General features: G+C 43.2%; 1 protein-coding gene across 2 annotated transcripts in view; it reads left to right on the forward strand.

The window, feature by feature from the left end:
* The first annotated feature begins 6557 nt into the window (after positions 1-6557).
* B4GALT1 (beta-1,4-galactosyltransferase 1) overlaps positions 6558-23445 on the forward strand; it is an 88202-nt gene continuing 71314 nt past the window's right edge. The window contains exon 1 of one of the 2 annotated variants that reach the window (XM_027874547.1): positions 6558-6958. In XM_027874547.1, the coding sequence (XP_027730348.1) occupies positions 6598-6958 (361 nt within the window). In that variant the 5' untranslated portion in view covers positions 6558-6597. The remainder of the gene's footprint in view (positions 6959-23445) is intronic. The other variant, XM_027874546.1, reaches the window with a different exon arrangement.

The following is a 23445-nucleotide window of genomic DNA, read 5'->3' on the forward strand; positions in this document are numbered from 1 at the left end:
AGATAGTTGTGTTGGGGAGATCAACCAGCAGATTGTTGCAGATTGTTGCAGGAGTGAGGACATGAAGGCCTGCATCAGGGTGGTGGCAATATTAGAGGAGAGAAGGGGGCATATTCAATAGAGGTTACAAAGGTAAATCAACTGGCTGTAGCAACACATTGGATATGGGAAGAGAAAGTGAGGAGTCAAGGGTGACCCTTAGTTTAGAAGTCTGGGGCATTGGGAGGATTACTGCCCTGGGCAATGATAGGGAAGTTAGGAAGGGAGGAAGGTTTGGGAGGAAAGATTATGAGTTCACTTTTGGACATGTTGAGTTGAAGATGTCTGCAGGACACCTAGATGCCTAATGGGCAGTTGGAGATGGGAGATTGGAGGTCAGCAGAGAGGTTAAGGTTGGATAAGTAGATTTGAGAATGAGCATAGAGATGATAATGGAATCCATGGGAGCAGATGAGATCACCAAATGAACTAGTATAGAGGGAGAAGAGAAGAAGACCTAGGGATACCCATGGTTAGTAAGCCAGTGACTTAGTGATTTAGATGAAGATCCAGCAAAGGAGATTGAGAAGGAGTGGTCAGATAGGTAGGAGAACCAGGAAAGAATGGTTTCCTAAAAATCCAGAAAGGAGATCTATCAAGGAGAAGAGGGTGATTGACAGTGGCAAAGCCTACAGAAAAGTCAAGAAAGATGAGAATTGAAAAAAGGTAATTGGCTTTGGCGATTAAGAGATCATTGGTAATGTTGGAGTGAATTTGGTTGTTGAGGTTGGAAGCCTAACTGTATGGTGTGAGAGGAGAGGAAGTAGTGGTACCAGCTGTGGGTGGGAATCTCAAAATGCTTAGCCATAAAAGGCAGGAAAGATAGGGGCAGACATCAGCAGGACTGGATGAGTCACTATAGGGTTTTTTAAGGATGGCAGACACATGGGCAATAGAGAAGCAGCCAGTAGACAGGGAGAGACTGAAGATAAGTATGAGAGTAGGGATGACTAGGTTTTTCAGTAAAACCTTAGGCAAGGTTTTTAGCTGAGAGGCTGAGGGTAGGGTGAGCAATGGAGGCTTTGAGGAGAAATGAAAAGTTTTGGAAGAGCTGCTACGGGGAGTGGGATTGTGAGTTAATTAGGGAAATGTAAAAGGATTGCTTAGCAGTGGTGAGGGCCCAATTGATGTTATATAACATAAATTTGTAGTGGATCCAGTTAGGATGGTTGCATGAGTTTCTCCACCTTTATTTAGCAGCATGTGTGTAGGAACTAAGGCGGTGGTGTAGTCCAAGACTGAGGTTTGGTAGGGCATAATCAATGATATTATGAGGGGGGCAAAAGACTCAAGAGAAGAAGGTAGTGTAGACTAGAATATGTATGGTCCTGGTTCACCAAGAGGTCAAGATAGGGAAAGGAGGAAGGTGTAGCTGGTTTAGGAGTAGTGGCCTGGGAGAGAACTGAGGCACCAAGGGATTGGAGGTCATGGTATAGTTGAGGAACGGGGTTTTTGGTATAGCAAGGCAGAGAGAATTATGGAATTCTAATAGATTATGATAAGATAAAGGAATTTCTGAGTTCAAGAACATGAAGGCAGTAATTTGCAGATGATGGCGAGATCAATGGTCACACAGCTTTGTGTGTGGCTGATATGGGTTGGAGGAGTAGCTCATGGGAAATGTAAGCCAAGTAAGTTGGGTAAGTAAGTTGGCGAACTAGGAACTTCCTCCAGGAAGCTTTCCCTATTTTTCTCTTCTTTCCCTCCTCCCTCCATGGCCTTTCCTTTCTTCAGACTTCCGGTAGTACTTTATTTGTACCCTTGGTATGATGTACTTGTGTTATGTACTCTAGGGCAGTATATATCTGTAGTCTCTCTCTACAAGACTATATATGCTCCAAAAGGACAGGGAACCTTTTTTTCACCTAAAGTTTGCATCTTATTCAGTGCCTAGTGTGGTTCTTTGTATACAGTAGGAAGTTAATCAATATTTGAGCTGAATTAAAAATACAGGTTGAACCAATTTTTTAAAAATAGCTAAAAAAACAAACAAACCCCAAAACAAAGGGACAGCTGGGTGGCACAGTGGATAGAGCATTCAACCTGGGCTCAGGAGGACCTGAGTTGAAATCCAGGCCGTAGACAGTTACTGTGTCATCCTGGGCAAGTCACTTAACCCCCACTGCCTCAAAAACAAACAAAAACAATTAAAAAAAAGTAGCTGCAATACCCAAACTTCCACTAGGTGGTGCTGATTATCACTGAAGAGAAGCAGTTCTGGCCTTATTTGGCTTTGTGTCTACTCATCAGCAACAGGATTAGTTAGAGCTTTTTATCAATGATGTTGTTGCTTGTGTGTGTGGCCTTCCACGAATTTACTCAGGACTACTTTGGGGTCTGGGCCCAAAGCTTTTCTTTCTACCGTGGAAATAGCGAAAGAAATGAAAGTAATAGCACAAAGCAATAAAAGTTGTTTCCAGGGCTCTATCGGCTTCCTCAGCCTTTTCGAAAACCTAAAGAGTACTAAAAGGAGAGAAAAAAAGTCCATACACAAGGCTTACAGAGAGCAAGGATTTGAATCACTAATTCTTGTGGTTTAGAGAAATAATTATGGAATAGATAACCATTAACTGAGACAAAAAGTAAGTTGCACAACTGACAAATCAACAATATTATAATCTAAATTTAAACTGATAGGCAATTTTTAGCTCCTTTCTTCTTTCCAGAATTTTTTTGTATCCTACGCACTTAGCGCAGTGCCTGGCATATTTGTTGTTGTTGTTCAGTCATGACCTATTCTTTGTGACCATGTTTGGGGTTTTCTTGGCAAAGATACTGAAGTGGTTTGCCATTTCCTTCTCCATTTTACAGATGAGGAAACTGAGGCAAACAGTCGAGTTACTTGCCTAGGGTCACACAACTAGTAAGTGTCTGAGGCCGGATTTGAACTCAGGAAGATAAGTCTTCCTGGCTGGATGGGAGCTCAGTCCACTTTGATAGCTGGCTGCCTCTGCGTGGCACATAGTAGGCACTTACGGACAATTACAACTCCTTCAGGTTAATGGTTGGAAAGAACTGGACTTGTGTGGACAGAGCAAAACTACTTCGGAAGAGTGGGTGAAAGGATTAGGGAGAAAAAGTGGCTCAGTAGCACAGGCCTTTTTATTGTCAACTCTCCATCGAAAGATAAATTTAATAAAACACTTAGTCATCTATAACCAGAAGCAATGGTTCAACAAATTCAATTCACAGAGCACTTCTCTTGTTTCCTGGTAGTGGGGAGGCCCCTGAGGGATAATTAAACCAGGGTTTAAGCTTTTTACAATCCTAGAAGAGGGAAGGATTAAGTTTTTTATGCCACAGTCATCAATATTAAAACTTCCAAGGTAAAGTACTCCTTTTTAAGGATTTTCAGTTAAGTGACTCAACACAATTAAGAATTTTGTCTTTGGACAGTCTCCACGCATACATAAATGAGTAGAAACATGCATTTAGAATGTTTACATATATACATATAATACATATATACATACATACACAAGGTGTCCAAAAGTCTTAGGGTACAGTTTTAAGCTTTAACATCACTAAGACTTTTGGGACATGTTATATATGGAAAAGGTTGGGGTTGGATAGTTTAGGAACACAAAAATTATTTTCTTTTTCTTTTTCTTTTCCACAATTGTGATAATAAACTCATTTTTTAAAAAGTCATACAAAAATCTCTCTCTATCCTCTGTGAAGTTACCTAAGATCTTCTTGAACGTCAGTGTTTTCAGACCCAACACCTTTGGTGGGAGGTTAGCAGAGGAACTATCTCCAATAGCTAAATGTAACAGGGAAAGACTTCTGGACTGCCTTTTGCTCTGGACATCTTGTCACAGCCAGACCAGGTTTCTCTCCCTTCCCCCATGAGGAAACAACCTAGGGTGGGTCTTGTTGGTTTCTAAGGCAACCTTTCTTCTTTAGTCCAGAGTGGTGAGCTTTTTGCATAGTGGATAGGACAACGACTGAGAACAGTTAAACCCCAGAGACAGAAGCTATCTGTTATTCATCTGGGTCCGGGCGGTTCTCCACCTGCGAGGATAGGAGGGTGTGTGCGTGGGGGGATGGGAACTGCTGGTGTTTGCCTCGAGGGAGCTTAAACAAAAGGAATTTAGGGGAATTATTCAGTTTTCTCTCCCCGCCCTCCCCTGACTTTTTTAAGCAACCCAAAAACTCTAGAGATTTATTTGAAAAGTGTTCTAGGGAACATACCCTGAGGTCATCTATACCTAGGATCAGTTAACTACTGAGAAGCCTTGGAGAGAAAAAGTGACCGAATGAGGCGGGGGCTTTTTCCCAATTCTCCGCTAAGGTTTATAAGTATTCTTCTTCCTGGCTGGACATCTCAGGGGTACAGAAGAAGTCAAATTCAGGTCCAGGTCTGCCAGGTCAAAAGAATGGATCAAACAGGTTTGTAAACCGCGAAGTGCTATATAATAGTAGTAACAGCAGCAATAACAACACTCCTCTTTCCCACTCTCACTTTTGAGAGTTTCCCAGCCGGATTTACAGGCGAGGAGGTAGGGGTTTTCTTCCAGCAGGTCGGAGTTTCCTAGGGCCCGGCCTAAGCTTAGCTTGGTTTTTCTCCTTAGGACCCAAACGTGGTAAAGTACTAGGGAAGTATTGGGGGGAGAGGGGGACGGCCTGATTGAGTGGTCTTGACTACTATGCTTGCCCTTCTGAAGCAGGACAGCCTCGCTGCTGCTTTGCAAGCTTCCTGGCTGCCTAGCAAGTGGCCCCTCCTTCTGCTTTCCCCCAGTGCAGCTCGGCCCAAACTCTCTCTCACCTCTGGCTTGCAACCTCCTTCCTCTCTCCGCCCCGGCTAGAGAGGAAGGAAACTAATCGAGCTCAAGCTGTTTGTATTTTTTTTTCCACTTCAGGGAAGGCACGCTCCCTCCGGAGAGGCAGGCGGGAGGATGGACAGGGGCCAGTAAAGAGAAGGAGGAGGCGGAGGGAGGGAAGAAGTCCCAAATAACAGCTGCCAAGGTTCAAGTCCCAGCCCGCCCCAGCCCAGCCTAAGCGCCGGGCGACTGAAGTTGCACCCGGCCTTCCCGAGCATGATCAAGCGAGGGAGACATTGCGGAGGCTGCTGTTGGGCCAGGGAGACAGAAGAAGAAAGCAAAAGCCGGGCAGGCGAGGGGAAAGGAGGCCGGTCCGAGAGGCTGGGAGAGCAGAGCAGTACCAGTTCTAACGGGATGAGAGGAGTGGCCCTCGGAGCACGCATACACATCTTGAGCACAGCTTTAGAAAGGTGGCCAGAGGAGCATACCCATGCTTCCACACTACTCCCCCTTCTCTCCACTGACTCGTCCACCACTCTTTTGCAGATCCTCCTCATCTCACAACCTAGACTAATGCAAGAGCCTGTTGGTGGGCTTGTATGCCTCAAGTTCCTCCCTACTCCTGTGCACCAAAGTGATTTTCCTAAAGCGCAGGACCATGTCCGACCAGATCTCCACCACCCCATTCAAAACACGCCAGTGCCTTCCCTATTACCTGGAGGATCAAATATAAAATCTCCTGTTTGGCGTTCAAAACCCTTCACCACCTGCCCCCCTCATACCTTTCTAGTCTTCTTAGACCTGACTCTCTCCCTTACTCTCCTTCAATATTATTTGATCCAGTGACACTGGTCACTTTACTATAAAGTCGAACCAGGCACTCCATCTCCTCCATGCATTTTCACTCGCTTTTCCCCATGCCTAGAACGTTCTCCCTTCTCATCTCCATCTCCTGCCTTCTTTCACGTTCCAGCTAAAACCCCATCTTCTACAGGAAGCCTTTCCGGATCCCCCTTAATGCCTAGCGCCTTCCCCTGTTGATTATATCCAATTTATTCTGTATCTTATCTTGTTTGTACCCAGCTGGTCTGTATATTGTCTCTCCCTTAGACTGTGAGCCCCTTGAGGTCAGGGACCATCTTTTGCTTTTATCAACACGTCAGGCACAGTACTAAGCACTGGAGATGAAAAGACTTGTAAAGAACAGTCTCTGCTCTTCAAAGAGCTCACAGTCTGGTGGGAGAGACACTATGCAAACAACTGGGCACAAACAAGCTATATACAGGGTAAGATTGTAAATAATCAACAGGCCTTAGCGGTTGCATCCCCACAACACTTATCACAGTGCCCGGAGAATAGCAGGCGCTTAATAAATGTTTATTGATTCGTGGACTAAGCACACACAGTCAACGCACCCACCCACGCTGCCAGGAGCCCTTGGAGCTGCAAGGACAGAGCAGCTACTTGGAAGGTTTTACTTGGGAGGAGTTGGGGAAAGAGGCCTCCCGGCCCCTTCCCCTCCCCTGCTCCGCCCCTCCAGCGGGGCCCCGCCCTCCCCTCCAGCCCCAGTTCCGTGCAGCCTCCTTCTCTCCCCCCTCCCCCGCTCCCCGCGGCTCCTCCTCCTCCTCTCCCTCCCCTCAACCACTCGCGGGGCCCGGGCAGCAGAGAGCGGGAACCTCCTCCCGAGCGAGCCTAGCGGCCGCGGCGCTCCCGCCCCTCCTGGCCAGCCCTCGCCGGCGGCTCCACGCTGCCCACCCCGTTTTAAGAAGGGGGGAGGGGAGGGGGTAGCGTCAGGATGAAGGAGCCGCTGCTCGGGAGCATGGCCATGCCGGGCAAGTCCCTGCAGAAGGCTTGCCGGCTGCTCGTGGTCTTCTGCGCCGTGCACCTCCTCGTCACGCTCTTCTACTACTTGTCGGGCCGGGATTTCGACGTCCTGCAGCTCTTCTCCAAGCACCAGCAGAGCCAGGAGGGCCGCGGCTCCGTGACCGTGACCGAGGTCGCCCGACAGGCGCTGGCAGCCTCGGCGGCGACGGGGCTGGAGAAGCCGGCCGGAGACCGGGCTCCGCAGCCCGAGGAGGCCACGGAGAGCACGGAGACCGGGCCGCCCGGCAAAGTGCGGCCGCTGCCCAGCTGCCCGGACCCCTCGCCGCTGCTGGGTAAGACGTCTCGCCCCCACCCCCCCACCCCGCGTCCTGCCCACTCCGGCTCCTTCCTGGACTCCGCGAGCCGAGCGGCGGGCCCTGGGAGCTGGAGCCCCAGCTGGAAGGGGCCGTCGGGGGGAAGTCCCTGCAGGGGGCGTGGAGACCTGCGGGGTGGGGAGAGAGGAGAGAGGCTGTGAGGCCGGAGCTCGGAGCGCGGGGCTGCGCTGGACTTGGGCCGGCGAGCTCGGCCGGGCTGGGGCTGCTAAGGGAAGGAGGCTCTGTGAGAGAGAGAGACAGAGAGAGAGAGTGTGTGTGTGTGTGTGTAAGCACGCGCGTGATAGGGGCAATGTGCAGACCTCACTTTATTCCGGCTGCGAGGCTCCCCTCTAACCTTGTTTTCAGCCCATCCCTTTTCTTTTGCATTGGTTCTCGAGTCTTTCTCTCTCTCGTGTGTGTGTTTGTGTGAGAGACAGAGAGAGAGAGGTGGGAGAATTTTGCCAACATAACTTTAATCCTGGCAGCAAAACTCCATTCTGTAGCCTAAGCTATCTGCTCATCCCATTTTGTCCTCAGTTATTGAGTTTCGTGTGTGTGTGTGTGTGTGTGTGTGTGTGTGCGCGCGCGCGCGTGGAGAGAGAGAGACAGAGACAGACAAAGTGAGTGTAGTGGGGGCAATATGTAGATAACTTAAATACTGGCCGCAAGGCTTCCGTCTACAGTCCTGTTATCTGCCCAACCGTTTACCCCTGTTGGTATTTGTGTGTGGTGGGGGATGAGGCAGTGCAGACGTAACTTAAATCCTGGCTGCAACTCTTCCTTTTTTTTTTTTTTTTTGCTCATCCCAATTCTTCCTCCGTTTTCAAGTTTCGAGTACATACGTGTGAGTAAGTGTGTGTAGTGGGGGGCCGCGGTGTGCAGACAGACATCCCTTCAATCCTTGCTGCAAGGCTCCGCGACTTAGCCCTGTTTTCTTCACATCAAGCTTTTTTTCCTATCGGTTTTTTGAGTTCCCTCTTCTGTTAAGTGTGACACCCCAAGGCTCCTGGCTTAGGTTTTTTAAATTGTTTTTTCAGTTGGTTTTTGGATTTTCTTTTTTTGACTACCCCCAAAAATTCCAGTGCCCTTCCCCAAAGATGGTAAATCAGCAACGTGATGTGCTAGTAAGGGAGGGAGTGTGGGAGAGACACTCTCTCTGTCTCTGCCTCTCTGCCTTTCTGTCTCTCTCCCTCTCTCCCTTCCTCCCTAAAACCCGGGTGGACGTGTTAAACCTTTAAGGAGGGAAGAAAAGCATTTCAAAGATCTTGAGCTGATTTTTTTTTTCTTTTTTTATGGAATATCTAGCAGACCAAGCCCAACTAAGGTTGAAGTCTGAATCACCTGGACGTTAATTTTTGTGCAGAAACTCCGATAAAGGAGTTAAGTAAAAATGAGCTTAAATTCTTTTGATTTACCCAGACTTTTCTTTGATTGCCTCCCAGGGGAAAAAAAAAAGGCAGCCTAGTAAGCGTGCTTAGCTTGGGTGTATTTTCCTACAGTTTTCATTTTCTCCATTGAGATTTAAAAAAAGTTTTAAGAGAGTTTCTGGTGCATCTTATGAACCGCATTCCAAAAGATCTTCCGGAAACTTGTTACTTCATAATAGCCTGCCAGAAAGCTGTTGCTCAACTTTTTTTCTGTAATTACTGTGATAACTTTTCTGTCTGTCTAGGGAGGGTCCTGTCCTGATTATCTCACATAAGGAGACCCGCAGGCAGGTGTATTTTGCAAAGTGTCCAATTCTGGTTTGGATACTTTTCTTGGATGTGAGTTTGGCAAGCCAACCCCCTGGTCAGTTTCCCTATCTTTAAACTGAGGAATAAAAATACCTCACAGGGATGGTGACGTGGATCAAATGAGAATGTTAGGGCCGGTACTATAGAAATATCTGATGTTTTTGTGGTAGAGAAAGGTCATCTTGAGACTTAATTGAAAATTTTAGAACTTAATTGCTAGATTGATCTGCTAAAAACTTTAAACAAACAAACCCATACAATCAGGTACCTCTCTTGAGGCACTGAATTCCAGTTTGGAAGATTTTTGAACAGTAAAACAATCTTGAGAAATAAGCAACTTTTAAAGGGGAATTGGGTGGGAGGAGAAAGAAAGAAGCCAGATTTTTGAGTGAACAGTGTATAACTTTTAAAAAATTCAGTTGAGAGTTGTCTAGAATTACATTGGAAATATTGCCAAAATAAGCCCTTGGGAACAAGGGAACAGGTTAGTGTCATAATTTTGGTTAAAATCAGAACAGTAGTGTTAAAATGCTATTTAGGGTAGATGGTATAGTTAAAAATTTTTTCCTAAGAATTGGTTTGCTTTTTTTTTTCTGTTACTGCATTTATTGTGATCAGTTTTTACTTATTTTCTAACTTAGTGCATTTTGAAAACTTCATTACTCTCTGGAAAGACTGTATGAACTCCATTAAGTTGCCTTTGTGTGACAAACATTAACCTGTTCAAAATTTATGCAATTAAATTGTTTCATTTAGCCTCACATTGTGGAGGTCAGTCACTCAGCATTCTTGGATAAGGGGATGAAAGTATTATCAAGTATCTATTGAGGAACTTCTGTTTCTCAATTTTATCCATTTGAAGGATTTTTAGTCAGGTTTCATGTGGTTTCAGATGTTTGCATTTGTACTGCAGGCTAATAAAAATTCATCTTATTTTTGTACCTAAAAGACAGTCATGGCTTCATATTGTTGTGAAGTAAGGCAGATGTTGGTTGATACCTTGTGGGGTGGTTTTGAGGTTGGTAGGAGAAACCGTACACAGGGTTTGTTGTGGCTTTTTTCACTTCTTACAATTCCTTTCTCTAGTAAGATGGCCATTGCAGCCTTTCTATCATGTCCTGTCTTCCCAGCGCTTCAGTGGACCGGTTAATGTCACAGTTTCACCTCATGAGTTGTTAAACCCTACAATGAGGAGTAACTTACTCATTTATTATTTTTTCCTTTTTTTATTTTACAGAATCTTTTAAAAATATATTATGGCCATCTTAGTTTTAGATTTGTCATTTCCTCATTTCCCCTCCCCAATTAAACACTTCCTTGAAACAAAGTGCCTAAGCAATGATGAGGAGCTCAGTAAGTAAGTCTTAAGAGTATACCAAATTCCATATTACTCAACATCTTAGTCCCTTCTATGTGCTGAGCATCGTGCTAGGCCCTAGGGATACAAAGATTAGGAATATGGGAGGCTTTCCCTTTGGGAAGTCAGGCCAGGATATCGATGTCCAATTCCATGCGGGGAGACAACATTATACAGGAATACAAGCTAAAATTAAGTAGTTTGGGGAGCTAAAGAACTAGCAGTTTAAAGGGAGAGAGGGGATCAGGAAAAGCTTCGTAGATAAAAGAAAGGGGTGGGGGAGGTGCTTGAGTCCGGTCTTGAAAGGCTTTTCTGAGAGGTGGAGGGGAGGAGGTAGTGTATTCCAATTATGGGGAACCAAGTGTGCAAAGACATGGAGAAGAGATAGAGTGTCTGTGTAAGGAACAGTTTGCCTAGAATAGAAAAAATAAATCTAGAAAAGTAGGTCAGGGCCTAGTTATGATGGCCAAATGATATTTTTTCCTAGGAGCAATAGGGCAGGACTAGAGTTTTTTGAGTAGGGAAGTGACACAGATCTATGATTTAGGATAATCATTTTGACAGCAGTGGGTTGAGAGATTGAGGTGGAGAGATTAATTAGGAGGCTATTAAAGTAGTAGCAGGATGTGAGTAGGGAGAAGTCAATCAGATGCAAGAGTTTTTGTATAGGTTGGAATAAGATTTCAATCAACATACCTTTATTAAGTGCCTTCTGTTTGTCCCACATTGTGCTCAGCTTGATCAATTGGCTTTGTGGAATGAGGGAGAAGGAAGATTTGAGTGTGATTGGGTAGATGGTTTGGTGTTTCAAAGCCCTTTATGACCTAGCTACCTGTTATTTTTTTCCCATCTTACTTACACCAACCTCTCCCTCCCCACTCTTTGAGCCAGTGACACAAGACTTCTTGCTGTTTCCTTAACAAGACATTCCATCTCTATGCTCTGGGCATTTTCTCCTACTGATCCCCATGCCTGGAATGCACTCTCTCCTCACCATCCCCACTTTCAGGGCTTCCTTCAAATCCCAGTAAAATCTCCCTTCTAAAGGAAGTCTTTTTCACTCCCTCTTAATTCTAGTGCCTTTCCTCTTCTGATTATTTCCCATTTATCCTGTATATAGTTTTGTACCTATTTCTTTGTGTGTTGTCTCCCCACTTAGATTGTGAAGTCCTCTAGGGCAGGGACTGCCTTCTGCCTCTCTTTGTTTCACTAGTGCTTGGCACAATTCCTGACACTTGTTGTCGTTGTCCAGTAATGTCCAACTCTTTATGACCCCATTTGGGGTTTTTTTGGGTGGAGATACTGGAGTGGTTTGCCATTTCCTTCTCCAGCTCTTTTTACAGATGAGGAAACTGAGGTAAATAGAGTGGTGACTTGCCCACAATCACACATCTAGTATCTGAGGCCTGATTTGATCTCATGACGATGAGTCTTCCTGATTCCAGGCCTGGTGCTCTCTGCACTTCAACACTTGGCTTCTCTGGCACATAGTAGGCAATTTAATAAATGATTATTTCCCACTGACTAAATTAGAAGGTTTCAATGAAGATAGATAGAGTTCTGTTCTTGACATGTTGAGTTTGAGTTGATTATAGGACACCCAGTTCAAAACGTTTAGTGATGTAGGGCTAGAATTTGGGAGAGAGTCTGGGACTGGATTTATATATCTGGGAGTCATCTGCATAGAGATGATAATTACAGCTATAGGAGTTGATGTAATGAGAGAGGATATAGAGAAAGGAAAATCAGAACAGAGCCTTGGGGGGTGTTTGGGTGGGTGGGTGGGGGGTCTACTCCCATTTAGTGAACATGATATGAACAGTGAATCAACAAAAGAAACTGAGCAAAATCAGTCAAACAGGTGCCTGGTGGGGGGGGGAAGAGAAGGAGAGAGCATGAGTGCAATACTGTTAAAATCTAGAAGGAAGAGAATACTCAGGAGAAGAGAATGGTCAACAGTCTCCTATGCTGCCGAGAAGTCAAGGATGAAGGTTGAGAAAAGACCATTGGATTTGGCAATTTAGAGATCATGGGTAGGTTTGGAGAGAACAGTTTCATTTGAGTGATAAGGTCAGAAGCCAGATCGGAGAGCATTGAGATGTGAATGAGAAGAAAGGAAATGGAGAGCCCTGAGTTTAGATGAAAAGATGTTACAGTACTGAGCAAATTACTTGGGACGAATAGTTTTGATATGGTTTCATTTTATTGTAGCAACGTTCAGGCCTGTTCAGGCTCCTACTGATGCTAGACTGATATGTCTGACCTTGACCAGATGTGAAGGATTAAACTGGTTTTCCCACCTTTGATTCTATGTCACTCCAGTGTTAGATTTTCTACTGTTTTTAGTTTATTTTTTACTCTGATTTTTAAGAATTGTTGCTAGCTACTCCAATGAAACAGGCAAAAACTTGTAGCTCTTTAAAAGTACACTTTAGTGGCTGTTAGAGATATTATGACAGCTGCTGACTTGAGGAAGATGGAAAGGATCTTTCAAACCTGCAATGAAACAAAATCATTTCTCTGAAGCTCAGAGGAAAGTGCTATCAAAAAGGAAAAACAATTCTAAGAACTGACAAACTATTTCTGTGAAACAGCCTAATTAATCGCCAGAAAACAAGCAGATACCTTCTGGCAGCAGAAGAGATTAGTATTGGTTCCTTTAGTATGTTGGAGGTTTCTTTAAGTTGGAGAACTTGTTTAAAAACAGCTACTGATCATTGCTTTGAATTAAAAAACAACCAGATTTCGGACAAGTCAGTGTTAAAATTGGCATACTGAAGACTGGGAGCGAAAAGGCAATTTTTACAGAAGAAACTCACTTATTCAAGGTGTATCAAAAGCATTGTGAGAAGTTCATTTGAACCTTTAAGATTTAGGCATCTTCATCAGACTTTGAAAAAAAATCTATTTCTCCCACAAGTGTTTTGGGGAACGATGAACTCTGATAAATTTTATTGTTCAGTCATTTCAGTCATGTCTGACCCTTTCTGACCTTGTTTGGGTTTTCTTGGCGAAGATACTGGAGTGATTTGTCATTTCCTTCTACAGTTGATCCCAGCGGGTCCATTTTGTCAAGCAGTCAGAGTTTAAATGGCTTGCCCAGGGTCGCACAGCTAGGAGGAAGTGTCTGAGTCTGGTTTAGATCTCAGGTCTTCCTGACATACCAAGTCGTCCAATGTTCCATCCACTGAGCCACCAGCTGCTTCTTGATAAATATACTCTGGAGTTACAGAAATCCCCAGATGGAGGTGCAATACTCTGACATCATATGCCACCTCAAAAGATTAAGAAATTTACCCAGGTAATGAAGATAAATCTGCTTCATTGGACTGGGAGGAAGCTGTAACTAAGGGTAGGATTTGAGAAATGGACAAAGATATGCTTAATATCCCGTGTGATAAATGTGGTTTCAAAATGAAGAATTAAAGTGTGTCAAAATCTTGTGAACTCAGGTGTAAAATTGTATAAAAGTAGTGATTGTAGGAAAAGGACATATTGCATGTTATATTATGTATCAATAAATTCAGTTATTTTACTTTGTTCCAGTTGATACGTACTCCACTCTAGGATAATAGGTAGCTTGAGAGGATAATAGAGTCTTGTGAAGTTTGTTTAAAGGATGGGGGAGACTTGGGTGAATTTGCAGGCATGGAGAAAGGCATCATAACAGTGGGGGAGTGATTCTAAGTGAGTATTTTGGGAGAGTATGGGAAGGAGTGATATCAAGGGGGTGGCCTCCGGGTTGTTCTTGGGAGAACCAATTGTAGTTTGAGCATTTACATCTCATAAAGTCTTTTTTTTTTTTTGGTTACGCAATGGGGTTAAGTGACTTGCCCAGAGTCACACAGCTAGTGAGTGTTATGTGTCTGCGACCAGATTTGAACTCAGGTCCTCCTGACTTCAGGGCCGGTGCTGTATCCACTGCACCACCTAGCTGCCCCAACATCTCATAAAGTCTTTAAGACTACCGGTAAACCAGTGCTCAATTTATGGTTTGTTTTTTTTTTGTTGTTGCCTAGACTTAAGAAAATAATGAAAAAAATATTACTAATGTGGATTAAACTTAAAAGTATGCCTGTGCATTTCCTATTTCTCTCTCTCCCCCAGGCTGGTTGTTCAACACTTATCATCACACCCCTGCTTTGTGGCCTTCTCATTTTTAGACTGGAAAAAAAAGAGGAGAGAATAGGGGACTGCTGTCTGGTGGTTCTGAGATGAAGAGAAGGAAAGAAACTTATGTGGAATGGTTTCTGTTTTACATATTACTTGAAAGTTTTCAGAACTCTTTCTAAACATTATCTCATTTGATCTTTTAATCCTTTGGTACAGACATCCCTTTTCATAAATAAGTAATCTGAGATTTAGAGACCTGAAGGGACTTGGGTGGGTTTATACATCTAATAAATGTGGAAGGCAGGCTTTAGTTACTGATGTTCATTGTGTCATACTTGGATAGTTGTATTACCCTGGAGCAGTGACTTAACCTCTGAGGACCTCATGCCACTTTCTATGATGAAATTACAGTTGTTGATCTGTATCTCTGGACTGAGATTACATAGATGTCTGGCCCTTCTATCTTAAAAAAAAAAATTGCCCGGTGATAGAATAAACCTTATGGTACTACTTAATAATTAACCTCACTGTTACTAAAGTTATCTATGGATGCATTTGTTTGTTTTAATTTTTTAGTTTGAACCTGTGGTTTTATGGGTGTGGGGACTTTCCCGTTGAGAAAACTCCCTCACCCGATGTAGGTCAGTGTGTTCAGTGATTCATAATCTTTGATATTTAGTTGAGGCACTGAGACTCACGTAGGTCACACTGATAGTAGAATGTGTCAAATGAAACTTGACCCTCCAGATCTTCCTGATTCCAAAGCCATTCATTGCCACTGTGACAGTTTGTCTTTTGATTTTTATGTACATATAAAAATAAAAGTTGATCAGTATCACATCAGATACAGAATGTAAAATTAATTCTTCAGCAGAACTATAATTATGTTACTAGCACTCTAAGAAAAACTGTAGCTAGCATTTTTGGTCAGCAACTAAGAACAGTGAAAATTTTTAAAATGTAAAAATCATTCTTGCTGGCATACAAAAAACAGGCTGAAGGTCTTGGTTTGCTAAGAGTACTAGTAACATCATAGTTCTGCTGAAGAATTAACTTTACATTCTGTATCTGATGTGATACAATGTGGAATAAATAGCCAGGCCATAGTCATTCTTTATTTTTAAGGATCTGATCCCAGAGAATCCATAGATGCATGAGATCTGGCAGGTCTGTGGGACAAAACCTTCTTTCAAAGGTCTCCTGTGCAAGACCTGGTTTCAGATGATGGAAACGCATTCATTTCTTTGTGGAGTCTTGTATGCACTGGTGGCAGATGGAGCACAAGTTGCAGGAATCTTCTTTCAGTCCTCATCCTCCCCTTCCTTATCACTCCATCACCACTTTATAATCTGAACAATGAGTAGACACAGATCTTCTTTCAGGACTTTTTTGTCCTTACTAATGATAGGCACAGAGGCAGGCCATATGATACAAATTCATGGCAGCCAACAAGCTCCATAGGCAGATGGTTTCGATCCTGAAGGTTTGTGTATTTGAATGGCTCCTCTGTTTGAAGCTGTGTGCCTGATAGAAAGATGTATAAGATATAATCCCTGAAGCCCAAAGGACTTTACCAGTTTGCAGAGCAAATTTTTTAAAAAAAGGAAGTTCCATTCCTACTTTTTGTTTAAATACAAAAGTAATTTTGGACATGCCATCCCTTACCCCCTTCTATGTCCTTCTCTTAGAACAAAAAATTTTTTCCTAAAGTTAAAAGGTGAGGAGCAGCTAGGTGGAGCAGTGGATAGAGCTCTGGCCTTGGAGTCAGGAGGACCTGAGTTTAAATCTGGCCTCAGACACTTAACATTTACTAGCTATGTGACCCTGGGCAAGTCACTTAATCCTGATTGCCTCACAAAAAAAAAAAGGAAAAAGGATAAAAAAAAATTAATTTAGAAGGTTGGACTAGATCATCTGTAAGGTCTGAATCTGTAATCTTATGAGTCTTGCAGCATTGGAGTAAGGACAGCAAATGGTGTCAGATATATCAGGGTGTGCCACATGGTGTATTTATAGTCCCTTCACCTTTCTTTATAGATGAGGTGGTCCGTAGATCTTTAAGTGATAAGGTAACTGCTAAGCTATTTTCCTCATTTCATAGATTGAAGAAACTCAGGTTCAGAGGTTAAGTGATTTGCCCAAGGTACTTGCTCTCAGCCTACACAGCTATTAGATGTCAGAAGCAAAATTTGAAAGCCAGTGTGTGTGACTCCAAGATGTGGCGTTGTACCCACCAGGCTGCATACCAGACTAAAGGTCTACAGAGCTTTCATGCTTACTTCATTGTCTTATGCCTGTAAAACCCAGAAAAGCTGTATCGCTTCCACTTGAATTGTCTCAGGAAGATCCTGAAGTAGCAAGATAAGGAACTGGACACTGAGGTCCACTCTAGAACTGAACTGCCCCAAGCATTCAAACTCTGTTGCAGAGAGTACAACTCCAGTGGGTTGGCCACATAGTTTGAATGCCAAATACACTCATACCCTAAAGACTAGTTTACAGAGAACCCACACATGATAAGCACTTTCATGGAGGTCGGAAGAAGCGGTATAAGGACACTCTTAAGGTGTTTCTGAGGAACTTTAATATTGACAGTGAGACATGGGAAATACTGACACAGGACATGGCATACCCGGACCTGCATCAAAGAAGGTGGTGTACTCCATGAGCAAAGCAGAATTGTAGAAATACAAAGAAAAAGTGAGCTACACAAATCTAGAGCCATTTCCACTCCAGATGTTCTAATGGACCACTTGTGCCTGATTTGCGGTGGTGCCTTCCGAACTTGTATTAGACTGATCAGCCACAGTCAAACACACTCATATGTACTCTGATTCCAATGTCATGTCATAGGTCTTCCTTGAAAATGAAGGATCAACAGCGGACTCTAGGCAATCAGATTATTTATGAAATCAATATAATCAAGGCAGTCTATTAACACTGCCATAAGAACAGCTGTTGTTCCCTTTTCTGAAAACAATTAGGTGAGGCAGAGTTGCACAAAGTTGACAGCCTCACTCTTCCTGAATCATTGAAGTCTAGTGGCAGAACAAAAGTCAAGATGCCTAGGATGCAGTGGATGAACATGGCATCTTAGATGACTGACCAAGCTCTAAGCTCTGCTTGAGCTTGTTCTCAACCACTTATTCTACCAGAGAAAGTCTTCACATGCTTGGGGTAGACACTCCCCTAATTCACCGATGGGTTTGAGACCCCTTGGTTACCCTCAACCTGGTTTAACCTGTCTGCTGAGGCAGTTTTACTGTGGTATGCTGCTGCTCCTGCTACAGCTTCTTGGAGTGGCAGATGAGAGTTGGGGGACAGGTGGACACCAGAGGTGTGTGAGCAGCCCTGTCTCATCAAGCATTGGATCTTTTTTTTCCTTTTTTTTTTTTTGCAACATTTGTTTCTAGAAGCCCAAACATATTTACTAGATCTGGAGATAACATTTCCTTCTGTTTTTACTCTTTTCTTACTCTTTTACTCTTATCTGTTTATGTTCAAGGTCTTTGAGTTTTCTTCCGGAAATCTTTGGTAATTTTAGTCTTTCCTCCCCTTATTTTCCTCTTTTGCCCACTTTCTGATTCCCACCTCTCTGGAGTGGTTTCATTCAGGGCTTGACCTCAGCCTCTTCCCATTGGCTTAGGGCTTTGCCCCATTTGATTTTGAGGAGGTCAGAACTGGTGCCCCTCCTCAAGCTCAGCTGTTTCCCTCCGGCATAGGTGGGGTGTCCCACAGCTGCCCATACACACTGTCACCTGTTCTGGTGCCCTGAACTTCTCTCTCTGCTGCTTGTTTCTTTGGCCCAACTCTCTGCAGGCTCTTACTCCTGAAGGACTGGGGTCTCCACAGCACTGGAAAGAGGGGATCGAAACTGGAGTTTAGGGTTTGTTTTTGTTGTAAGACTGTGTTGTGTCCTTGGGTTTGCTGGTGCAGCCCTGATGCTAGTAGGATGGGAGATGGGGGAGGGGGTGCTGAATGAGCTCAGTCAGTTCATAGGTTTTTGTTTTTGTTTTTCATCTTCTTTTGGATTCTGAGTGTCCTAGACCATGGAAACAACTGAAGTTGCCTTATCTTTAGGTGCATGATTTCTGATTTGGAGAGGCTTGTGAGGTCCCGAGTTTCAGAGAAATTATACAGTCCTTAATCTTGTTGCTCATCCTACCTTGACAAGCTATTTCCTGTCTATTGACATAAGTGTTAATTTTGCTGTGGTGTCACTTGATGTTTGCACAGGTCTTGTGGTACTCTGTAGGCTGTTGGACTCTAATTTCTAATTCCAGACACATACTAGCTGTGTGACCCTGGGCAAGTCACTTCACCCTGTTTGCCTCAGTGTCCTCATCTGTAAAGTGAACTGGAGAAGGAACTGGCAAACTACTCCAGTATCTTTGCTAAGAAAGGGTCATGAAGACGAAAATGACTTCTCTCTCTCTCTAATTTCTTAAACCTAACCTATGTTTTCCAACCTAATTTTTACTAATCATATGTGGAGGCATGTGAAGACTTTGTTTCTAGGATTTTGTAAGAAATTACTATTAATTGCCCTTCTCTGCCCTTTGAAATAGATGTTGGTACATAAACTGCAATTGTATTTCTAGTGGTCTTTTTGCCGCTGTTCATTAAGAGCACTGCTAGGCAAGGTGACGGTGATAATGCTGTTTGACGGTGCCTTTAGGTACCGTGAAAATCATCTCATTATTCATCTCTCTGGAGATAATCTGTGAGCCATCCTCCTGTTTAACTACAACTTCTTTATGTCTTGTGATTTTATTTATAGCAGGAATGTCAGTGTAGCTGTGGCTCAGTTCCTATAAGTAGCATACTGACTCTTGGTTAGGAAAAGGGCTCATGTTTTAAAGTGCCAACAGTGAAATTAGTCTACAGAGCCATGAGAATCCACTGTCTCACTCCACCATCTTCTCTGCCGAAAGAAAGGACTCTACAAGATTGAGGGTCTTTTTTTTTTTTTCGGGTTTAATTGGTAACTTTTTTTAAAAAAAGAATTTGAGTCCCAAATTCTCCTGCTCCTGCTATATCCCCTCCTCCCCCACTCATTGAGAAGGCAAGCAATCTGATATCAATTATACATATGAAGTCATGCAAAACATTTCCATATTAGCCCTGTTACTAAAAAAAGAAAAAAGGCAAGAAACATAAAGTGAAAAAAATATGCTTCAGTCTGCACTGAGAGTTCATCAGTTCTCTCTCTGCAGAAGGATAGCATTTTTCATCATGGGTCCTTTGGAATTGTCTTGAATCATTGTATTATGTTAGAGTAGCTAAGTCTTTAACAATTGATCATCATTACAATCTTTCTCTTACTATGTACAGTATTCTGGTTTTGCTCACTTCACTTGGCATCCATTCATAAAAGTCTTCCTAGGTTTTTCTGCTTCTCATTTCTTAGAGCACAGTAGTATTCTATCACAATCATATACCACAATCTGTTCAGCCATTCTCCAACTGATGGGCATCCCCTCAATTTCCAATTCTTCGCCACCACAAAAAGAACTATGAATATTTTTGTATATGTAGGCTCTTTTCCGTTTTTTATGATCTCTTTGGGATACAGACCAATAGTGGTATTGCTGAGTCAGTTTCATGGCCCTTTGGGCATAGTTCCAAATTGTCCTCCAGAAGGGCTGGACCAGTTCACAACTCCAACAACAGTGCATTGGTGTCCTTATTTTTCCATATCTATAGAGGGTCTTTCTTTTGTTTTCATCTATTTAACAGACCACTGTGGCCAATCTCCCCCAGCAAGATAACTCTCTCTGTGCTTGAGCTTATTCACTTTTTGCTTTTATGATTCCTTGATTTCTCATAAAGTCATTAGCTTCCATTTGCTCCATTCTAATTTTTAAGGGATTATTTTCTTCAGTGAGTTTTTGGACTTCCTTTTCCATTTGGCCAGTTCTACTTTTTAAGGCATTTCTCTCCTCATTGGATTTTTGGACCTCTTTTACCATTTGGCCTAGTCTGTTTTTTAAGGTGTTATTTTCTTGAGTATTTTTTTGTGTCTCCTTTACCAAGCTGTTGATTTATTTTTAATGATTTTCATGCATCACTCTCATTTCTCCTCCCAGTTTTTCCTCTTCTTCTCTTACTTGCTTTTTAAAATCCTTTCTGAGCTCTTCTATAGCCTGAGACCAATTCATATTTTTCTTGGAGGCTTTGGATGTAGGAGCTTTGACTTTGTTGTCCTCTTCTGAGTGTGTATTTTGATCTTCCTTGTCACCAAAGTAAGTTTCTATAGTCGGAGTTTTTTTCCATAGTTTGCTCATTTTCCAGGCCAACTACTTGATGTTTTTTAACCCTTTGTTAAGGTAGGGCTCTGCTTCCAGCATGGAGGGTGTATTGTTCCAAGCTTCAGAGGTTTTGTGCAGCTGTTTTCAGAGATACTTCTAGAGCCCTGTAAGTTTTCGTTTCTTCCAAGGTGGTATGATCTCAGGAGAGGTGTTTGCTTTTCTCCTGGCCTGTGCTTTGGTCTGTGAGTAACAGAGCAGGGCTTTTCCACCCTGGACCTGTGAGGAGGTTCCCCTTTCTGCTGCTGCCACAAGCTCTATTATGCTAGTGCTCCTCCTTGGCCCAGGACTGTGACCCAGATCCAACTATGGGCAAAGCAACAGAGTCCTGCCTCAGTGCTAGCAGAGACCGGTTGTCCCATCCCCTTACTATCTGTGGACTAAGAGCACTAGAAGCAGCCTCAGCCTCTGCCTCTGCCACCGAAGCTGCTGCTGATTCAGTGACTCCCAAGGCCTGCTCCTGGTTTGCTGGGGCTGGGTCTGCTCTGGCTTGGCCTCTGCTGGACTGTGCTCTTCTCCCACCCTGGTGCAACTACCTTTCCAGGTAGACTTGACCTGGAAATTTGTTTCATTCTGTCTTTTTGTGGGTTCTGCTGCTTTAAAATTTGTTTAGAGTCATTTTTTAAAGATATTTAGAGGGGTTTGGGGGAGAACGCAGGCAAGGCCCTGCCTTTACTCTGCCATCTTGGCTCCACACCCCGCCCCCCCCCCCCAGCTTATTCTTGAACTGCAGTTTCATTCCATTGCTGGGACCGCATCTGAAACCTTTCTAGCTTGGTGAAACAAGAAGCAGCTTGTATCTCCTCAAGTATGAAGTCCTTCCAGACCTCTGGATTGTCTTGTTTACCATAATAAGATTAGGTTAAATTAGGCTAATTACCATTACTCTCAAATATATACACATCTCTTCTGGCCTAAAATTGTTTAGGCCTGTCTGTCACAAGACATTTTGAAATTTTCCCCAGCGGATTTTTTTTTTCTCTTTGGGGGGGGAGAAGATTCTTGGTCTCTGCCACTTGTGGCTACCCTGCTTGGTCACTTAGCTGGGAAGTTGCTTTATTTGAGGAATTGAAAGGCAGGTGGAAAGAGCAATGGGTAAAGTTAGTAGTCTTGAATTTGAGAATCATGGCTGGACCTCTTGCTAGGTATATGATGTTATGCTAGGCATCTAATGCTCATGATCTTTAGTTTCCTCTTCTGTAAAATGGGTTTAATAATATCTGCCCTGCTACCACCTCAGAGAGTTTTGTAGTAGTCATAAAATGTATGTAAAAAATAGTGCTTTGTACATGCTAAAGTACTTTGCAAACATAAATGACAACTATATTGACAATACAGATCAATACAGACTTTTCTCTCCTTGTAATTTGTATAATGTTCTATTTATTGGGGTCCAGATATTTGCTCCATTAAACCATAAGGCTTTTGGAAGCAAAGGTTGCTCTGCATTTGGACTCAGAGGACCTGGGTTTGAATTCCAGGTCTGCTACTTAACTATCTATGTGACCTGGGGCAAGTCCCTTCACTTTTCTGTGAAGTGAGGAGGTTGGCCTACATGGCCTTTTATGTCTCTTCCTGCTTTAGATCTTTGATTCTCTGAACTTCATAAGCCTGAGATTATCAGTCACTATGCTGGGCTCTTGTGGGAAAACCTGTAGGGGAAAGAGGGGAAAGAGAAGAGAAAAAACATTTATGTAACACCTGCTATGTGCCAGTCACCAGGTTAAGTAAGCACTTTACAAATATCACCTCATTTAACTCTCACTACAAACCTGTGAGGTAAGTGCTATTATTATTCCTCCTTTTACTGGTAAGGAAACTGAGACAGCCAAAGTTAAGTGACTTGCCTCCCGGGTCATGCAGCTAGTAAGTGTCTAAGGCTGAATTTGAACTCAGGTCTTCCTGACTCCAAGCCCAGTGCTCTATTCACTGTACCACTTAGGTGCTGTTAAGTTTATTCAGGATGTATAAAGAGAACCTGTCTAGAATGTTCTTCCTCCCCACCTCCAGCTCTTGTTGTCTCTGGCTTCCTTCAGGTCCCAGTTAAAATCTCACCTTCTGCAAGAAGCCTTTTTCAGTCCCCCTAAATACTAGTGCCTTTAATTGTGATTTTTTTTTTCAGGCAATTGGGGTTAAGTGACTTGCACAAGGTCACACAGCTAGTGTCGAGTGGTCTAAGGCTGGATTTGAACTCAGGTCCTCCTGACTTCAGGGCCAGTGCTCTGTCCACTGCGCCACCTAGCTGCCCCAATTATGGTTGTTTTTGTTGTTCTTTTGTGTCGTGATTGTATTTGTTGTTGTGTCATTCTATCTTAGTCGATTGTCATTTCTTTCTCCAGCTCATTTTGGAGTTGAGGACACAGAGGCAAATAAGTTTAAGTGACTTGTCACGCTGTGTGAGGCCAGCTCTGAACTCAGGAGAATGAGTCTTCTGATTCCAGCTGGGCCCATTGCTCTATCCACCATGTCAACTAGCTGCCTCAGTTGTCTCTCTTTTCTTTTTTTTAGGGGTAGTGTGGTGCTACCATATACCTGTCCCTCCCCTCTCTTCCTTCCCATTCTTACCTCCACTGGAACAAAGAGAAAAACATTCTCCTAACAAATATTCATGGTCAAGCAAAACAAATTCCCACATTGATTAGCATTTTGAGTTGTAGGGGTTGTCCTCAAGTATTGTTGGTGTTAGGGCTTATCAGTCCCTACTGTTAAATTGAAGGTTGCAGTTATCTCCTGGACTTATGAACATAGTTTGGGAAGTATTTCTTTAAATTTATGAAGAAATTTACTTTAAATTGTTTTTGTCATCTCAAGGCACCCAAATTAAAATCAAGCTTACCTTACTGAATTTGTAGCCAGGTATTATTTGTCTAACTTGATAAGACCTAAAATGGTGGGTGGTTTAAACAGAGAGAGAGAGAGAGAGAGAGAGAGAGAGAGAGAGAGAGAGAGAGA

Source organism: Vombatus ursinus, unplaced genomic scaffold, assembly GCF_900497805.2.
Source record: "Vombatus ursinus unplaced genomic scaffold, bare-nosed wombat genome assembly UNPS02014807.1, whole genome shotgun sequence".
NCBI lineage: Eukaryota > Metazoa > Chordata > Mammalia > Diprotodontia > Vombatidae > Vombatus > Vombatus ursinus.